A 7250-nucleotide genomic window follows, 5' to 3' on the forward strand; every position below is an offset into this window, starting at 1 on the left:
ATGTTTTTATTGATTTCAGAGAAGGAGGAAGAGGGAGAGAGAGAAACATCAATGAGAGAATCATTGATTGGCTGCTTCCTCACACCTCCAACTGGGGATTGATCCCGCAACCTGGGCATGTGCCCTGACTGGGAATCGAACTGTGACCTGGTTCATAGGTTGACACTCAACCACTGAGCTACACTGGCCGGGCTGTCTTTATTTCTAGTCACTGTTTCCTGGTTGGTTGAACTGTTTTATGTCATTTCAGTGTGTTTTTTTATCCTCTTAAGGTATCTTTTCTTTCTGACAGGCAACTATGGCCAAGATCAGTCCTCCATGAGTGGTGGCAGCGGCGGTTATGGCAATCAGGACCAAAGTGGTGGTGGTGGCGGTGGCTACGGGGGAGGCCAGCAGGACCGTGGGGGACGAGGCCGGGGCGGTGGCGGTGGTTACAACCGCAGCAGTGGTGGCTATGAACCCAGAGGTCGTGGAGGCGGCCGTGGAGGCAGAGGCGGCATGGGGTAGGTGTCTTGTGAGCCAGGGAGTAACATCACTGGCGGGGGATGTGGTGGGTTGCATGAATTCAGTACCTTAGAGCATGGTTAGTCTTATTACAGGGATTTGTCATGGCTTTGATGGGGGGGGCATAGACTTTATTCCTCCATCACATTTTATTTTTGTGAGCGCTTGGGAGCCTGAACCCACACCTCTGAGTATTGACACATTTCCAAAGGAAAAGGAAAAATACATGGGTGTGTATGGATTGGAGTCATTGATATCCTAGGCAGGAAACATGGAAGTAAAGGCTTCTTTCTCTGCAAGGGAAACCGATGATCCCACTCCTGGTAATAGGGAAACTTGTTACTTGTGTTCCCATGTGTCCTTTAAGGGAGTTGTTAACGGTGAATCTGACTTCAGCTTCCAGGATTTGACTACTCTTCCATATTCTGTAGTCATTTGAATCCATGAGCTTTATTGGCAGTAATTTGACTGACAGTGATGATTTTGTTTCTGACTTGCTTTGTGGGGTTATTGAAGTGTGCAGGCCATTTGGACAAAACACACTGGACAGTTGTATCCCACATATTTGCTCCACTGTCCCCTCCCCCTGGTTACCTGTCCAACTGGACCTTCCCTTCCCGCAGTAGTTGATTTGAAGTAAAACCTTGGATTTGATGTTAAAGCATGCGTCAAATCTGTTGGTAAATAGAAGGACCATACTCTTGTCTCCCTTGAAAAGGGGAGGAATGTCATCAGTGTTACTCCTTTTTTTTTCTCTTATTTTGGTGGGGGGGGAAAGGGTTTTTAAAGTGAAAATTTATATATGGTAAGTATTCAGAGGGTGGGTGGGGGCAATCTCAAAAACTGTACAGAAATGAGGAAAACTCTATTGTGTGCGTGTGTTTAATGCAAAACTTTAAAAAGAAAAAACAACTGTTATGTGACTGTTAACTTGCTCTGCATTTTATGTGCCACAGGTATGAAAGGTGACAATGCAAAATACTCCGCTCTTCTCACAGTGTAGAAGGGGTGACCCCGGTGGTTGGGGGAAATAAAAAACGGCTCAGTAGTTAGGATAGGGTTTAGTTAGCTAAGTTTGTCTCGCTTTAAGGGGAAATTGCCTTTGGTTTTGACTTTTTATGGAATGGGGTTGGGTCTGCTTGCTGCTTTCAAAGCAAAAACCACAAGAATGTGTTCAGGGCTACCCCAGCCTGGTGTGAAATGTCTTCTGGGTAAATTGGGGGTAGGGTTTTTAAACCAACTACTGGGTTGTCAACCACTTGCTTGCAACAAGAGGAAAAAACATCTGCTACGTCGGAAGACCAACCAAGGAAAATGGGTCATTTTTTTTCCAGAGGAAATAGTTATATAACCTTTTAAAGCAAAATTCTTAAAAAACTGTGTCTAAGAAATTTGCACACGTGTGTGTGACATGCTCAAAGGTCAGACAAGGGGTGGTCAGGAAGGGGCATGTATTTTAGTAGCCACTTGTATCTTTTTCCCAAAACACATACCCTTGTTTGGGGAATATTAAAACAAAAAAACACAAAAAACGCCCGTTTGTAGCCGTTGGAAGCTTCATGTCCTTTCTTCTAACTTGTCTTCTCCAGCGGAAGTGATCGTGGTGGCTTCAATAAATTTGGTGGTAAGTGAACAGAGTTTCCAAAATTCCCAACTCTCCCAGCAATGCTTTGTCTGATTGTTCATTTGCCAGATGTCTTAGCGTGTTTTAAGTGTCAAAGGTTTTGAAGTGTCCAGAACCACCTCCAGAAAGGGGTGGGGTAGAATGCCACCTGCTGCCAGATGTGTGCTAACGAGGCAGGCAGGGGTAAGACTCGGCAGTCGACTTGCACCAAATTGGTTTGACTCAGGTCAATAGGTGTTTAATGAGTGTTGCCACACCTGGTACTTAGTGACCATGGCATTATGAAAAACTGGAGAGTGTGCTGGAACACGAACAAACTTGGCTCTAGGGTCCTTTTGATCAGTGTGTTTAGGGTGTGTGTGTGTATGTATGTATGTATGTATATGTGTGTGTATGTGTAAAAGTTTAACAACCTCTAAGTGTTTTAATTCTGGAAGAGGGATGTGAAATACTGCCCTGAGAATGGTGACGTTGGTATATACAGTATTTATATATTAAATACTGAATGGTGTCAATTCAATTCTACATATATGTATTTAAACAACTCAGATGGGCAAATAGAAACTAGCTGTGGAAAGGAAGGTGTGGACCACAAGAAAGGTTGGGAGCATGTGTGGCTCATGGGAAATAACCAGGTCTTAAACAGCACAAACTGAATTCATGAAAAATGGCAAATTTGAGAAGTCTGCCAGTAAGCTGGAACTTTTCTGGTTTGGTTCACAAAAGGTTTCTTGATTTGTCTCACCATTTAAAACCAAAGGCCCGGGTTCATGATTTTGGTGTCATTGAATGTGGGTACAGTGTGTATATATGGTGAATTCAGAGAAACTTTGGTCAAAGATGGTCTCTGGAAAAAAATAGGCTGCATTATGGAAATAAAGCTATTATATATGTTTTTAATTTTTTAAATTTTCATATGTGGTTTTGGGGAAACAACATGGTTTTAAGAATGGTTTCTAAAGAAGAAATTAAAAATTGTTCCACAAGGAATAAGTGTCTTTGGTGTTAAAAAGTATGGAGAAACTGGATGGATGCATATCACATTGCTGGTGGTGAGCCCATTTCTCTCTGGGGTGAGAGAACAGGGCCAAATTATGAGTTGGTTTGTTAACTTAAATGAGTTTCCCTTTTGGCCCCCCACCTCCCCCCAATCTGTGCTGAGGACATTTCCCAGCCTGAGCTGGGGGAGGCAGCATTTTCTGAAGTGTGCGGAGTTGTCCCTGTAGGGACTCAAGTTACATACAGATCTTAAGGGGCCTGTGTCTTCTTCCCCAGCCATGCCTTGGATTTTCTCTGGGGTTTGGAGTGAGACTGTGAGCACTTAACTGATATTTTGCAAGAGTTTGGATTTGTTTTTAAGTTTTTTCTTTGTCAGTCTCTACCTGTTGACTAACGGCTCCTCTTTCCTTGTTTTTTCTTTCCCCCCCATGTTACTTAAGGCCCTCGGGACCAAGGATCTCGTCATGACTCCGGTGAGTCCACAGGTGGCTAAAATGGTATCGGGACCTTTTCTGGATGTTCTTTGAGAAAGAGCAGGGGGGGGGAGAAGGAAAAAGGAAGGGAAGGGAGGGACTTTAGGTGTAGCTATAGTGATTTATAAATAAACGTATCAGAAATAACATACAGTTTACTCCCCCAGCAGTTTAGTAGGTCTGGGAGGAGCCCAATAACTAGTCTTGCATTTCTAACTAGTCTTAAGAGTGCTAATATATCTGTATGGTCCATGCACCTGAACTGCTGGTTTAAAGTCTAGGTTTTTAAGATGTGAATCATGACCAAATTAGTGAACACGAAAGACTCATATAGGGAAGCATTTAGTGTATCTTTGTTTTGATGATGCTTGTACTGGATTTTAGTGTAAAATAGGTTTTTTACCTTGAGGTCTTCAATTAGAGTTTTACAAACATTGGTGCACTTAATTGTGTGATCTTGGGCAGTTAACTCGAGCCCTGGTTTCTGTAATGGTTATTAGCATATTTGAAAGGATAGTTGTAGAACTAATTTTAAATTTGTGAAATGGGTACCATATAGGCACTTAAATAATAAATAGAGATGTGTATTTTTTTTTTTTTGTCTGATGTAAACCAAATTGTATTGGTTGTTTAAGAATTTTTTCCTTTGAAATATCAGGTATTAGGTGAAGAGTCACTGACTCATTTTACCGTTGCTTGTTTTCTAATTCAAGTTTTCTTCTGCATTACACAAACAGAACAGGATAATTCAGACAACAACACTATCTTCGTGCAAGGCCTGGGCGAGAATGTTACAATTGAGTCTGTGGCTGATTATTTCAAGCAGATTGGTATTATTAAGGTACTTGTGGAGCAGGGTGGTGCTTTTTATCTGTTTCAGACTTTTGGATTTCACACATTAGTAAAAATAAATGTCTTAATGGTTATAAACTTAATTTGATGAGGAAGGAGCATTTGCTGTTGATATTTTATAAAAGAAATAACACAAAGACAATTGATAAAAGGACTATTCTAGACTTTTAAATTTGTAAGCTACAAATTTAACTTTTTAACTAGAGGCCCTGTGTACAAATTCATGCACCAGTGGGGTCCCTCAGCCTGGCCTGTGGGATTGGGCCCATACTGGCTCTCCAACATCCCCCGAGGGGTCCCAGATTGCGAGAGAGCACAGGCCAGACCAAGGGACCCCACTGGTGCACGATTGGGGATGGGGAGGGACACAGGAGTTTGGCCAGCCGGGGAGGGACCGAGGGAGGGCTCCAGGGCATGTCCAACAGGTCTCTCTCAGTCCCGATCAGCTGGACCCCAGCAGCAAGCTAACCTACTAGTTAGAGTGTCTGCCCCCTGGTGGTCAGTGCACGTCATAGCAAGCAGTTGAGCGGTCTTAGCATATCTTTAGCATATGCTTTGATTGGTTGATTGGTTGAATGGAAGACTGGACACTTGGCATATTAAGTGTTTGTTATATTGGATATGATTTGAGAGACAATGGGAGCCATTGATTTTCACTCAAGTTACATGTGAGATGGAAACTAGTAACTGGGAAGAGAGGAGCTGAAGTATGGTTACAATGAACCTCAGGTTCTGGAGGAGGAAGTTAGAAGGTTGGTAGAACTATTATGTCCTGTAAGCCTGATGTTATCTCATGTTGCCTTTTTCAGACGAATAAGAAAACAGGACAGCCCATGATTAATCTGTACACAGACAGGGAAACGGGCAAGCTGAAGGGAGAGGCAACGGTATCATTTGATGACCCACCTTCTGCTAAAGCAGCTATTGACTGGTTTGATGGTATGTATGAGGAGGCTGGTGTCAGTGGGGAGATCGGGCAAGCAAGCCTTGGGAAACGGACTACGTTTTGAGTCTTTCAACATTTGCTCTACCTGCGACTTCAAGTAGTCTTTATTTTTGCTTATAGCTCTTTAGATTATAAGCCTTTTCAGGAAGGCAGAGTCTTACCTTGTTGATTGTATCTAGTGTTCTTTTCCAAGCATGTCAAATGAGGTGTCCGGCCCACTGGCCGTGAGTTTGACATGCTTGTTTTAGACTCAGGTCTTAATAAAAAGCCCCCCCCCCTTTTTTTGGAATATGTTTTTATTGATTTTACAGAGGACGGGAGAGTGATAGGGAGAGAGAATCATTGATTGGCTGCTTCCTGCACACCCCGTATTGGGGATCAAGCCCGCAACCCGGCATGTGCACTGCCCGGGGAATTGAACCGTGACCTGGTTTGTTGGTTCGAAGCTCAACCACTTAGCCACACCGGTCAGGCAAAAGCCTCCTTTTTATACCTTTATTTCTTTAGGTAAAGAATTCTCTGGGAATCCTATCAAGGTTTCATTTGCTACTCGGCGTGCAGATTTCAATCGAGGTGGTGGCAATGGTCGTGGAGGCCGAGGGCGAGGAGGTGAGGAGTTATTTCCTGACGCTAGTGGTGATGGGAGGAGGGGGGAGCATCGTGAGGGCTTGCATAGAAAAGAAGGTTAGATTAACTAAACATGGAAGGGGGCCAGACCCATATTTGAATCTACACTAGGACCCATGGGCCGTGGAGGCTATGGAGGTGGTGGCAGTGGTGGCGGTGGCCGAGGAGGATTCCCAAGTGGAGGTGGTGGCGGTGGAGGACAGCAGCGAGCTGGGGACTGGAAGTGTCCTAATCCGTGAGTGAAACTTTTTTCTGTCTTACATGTGTGCCCTTTGATGTTACGGTAGAGTTGTGTGTTTTCCAAACTAGTAAAGTAAGGGCTGCAGTGATAGGGACAGACATGGCCAAGAGCTTACCTCCTAGGTAAGGTAACTGTAGTGGGAAAGGTATTGGACTGGGTTCACTAATTTGCAGTTTTTGTTCCTGTGTCTGAGAAGGAAGCCTTTTACCTTTTTTGAGGCCTCAGGGTTCAATTTTCTCTCTGTAAAGTCACTGGAATCTGAGTCTATTTCTAATTCTGTGTCTTGCCCTGCTCTACACCCCAACAAATTAATTGTTCCTTTTCCTCAGTACATGTGAGAACATGAACTTCTCTTGGAGGAATGAATGCAACCAGTGTAAGGCCCCTAAACCAGATGGCCCAGGAGGGGGACCAGGAGGCTCTCATATGGGTAAGGAAAAGGCAGAGCTGGTACCAAGAATTTGGGACCAAGAAGCCCTTAATTTTTTGGGGGGTGGGGGTGGGCTAGAAGGGAAAAAAGGGAGGCATATGTAATACTTCTGATAATGAAAATTTAATTTTAAAAAAGCCCTTAATTTTAAGCAGGGAAGGTAGGGGGGATTTGGGATATGATATATCGTATTTCTTTTGTCCTAGGGGGTAGCTATGGAGATGATCGTCGTGGAGGCAGAGGAGGCTATGATCGGGGCGGCTACCGAGGCCGAGGCGGGGACCGTGGGGGCTTCCGAGGGGGCCGGGGTGGTGGGGACAGAGGTGGCTTTGGCCCTGGCAAGATGGACTCCAGGTAAGACTAAATTGAAATAAAACTAATTGAACAGGTCATGGGATTAAAAGGTTTTGTTTTTTTTTAAATATATTTTTATTGATTTCAGAGCAGAAGGGAGAGAGAGAGAAACATCATTGATCGGCTGCCTCATACACGCCCCCACCTGGGGATTGACCCTGCAACCCAGGCATGTGCCCTTGACTGGAATCAAACCTGGG

General features: G+C 44.0%; 1 protein-coding gene across 1 annotated transcript in view; it reads left to right on the forward strand.

Moving 5' to 3' along the window:
• Positions 1 to 7250, forward strand: part of FUS (FUS RNA binding protein) — a gene marked incomplete at its 5' end in the record, with an annotated part of 9831 nt that overhangs the window by 1895 nt on the left and 686 nt on the right. Inside the window, 9 exons of the mRNA XM_014529789.1 lie at positions 291 to 503; positions 2094 to 2128; positions 3568 to 3600; positions 4338 to 4441; positions 5262 to 5391; positions 5906 to 6007; positions 6137 to 6260; positions 6596 to 6696; positions 6903 to 7050. Coding sequence (XP_014385275.1) covers positions 291 to 503; positions 2094 to 2128; positions 3568 to 3600; positions 4338 to 4441; positions 5262 to 5391; positions 5906 to 6007; positions 6137 to 6260; positions 6596 to 6696; positions 6903 to 7050 — 990 coding nt within the window. The remainder of the gene's footprint in view (positions 1 to 290; positions 504 to 2093; positions 2129 to 3567; positions 3601 to 4337; positions 4442 to 5261; positions 5392 to 5905; positions 6008 to 6136; positions 6261 to 6595; positions 6697 to 6902; positions 7051 to 7250) is intronic.

This window comes from Myotis brandtii, unplaced genomic scaffold (assembly GCF_000412655.1).
Source record: "Myotis brandtii unplaced genomic scaffold, ASM41265v1 scaffold698, whole genome shotgun sequence".
Lineage (NCBI taxonomy): Eukaryota > Metazoa > Chordata > Mammalia > Chiroptera > Vespertilionidae > Myotis > Myotis brandtii.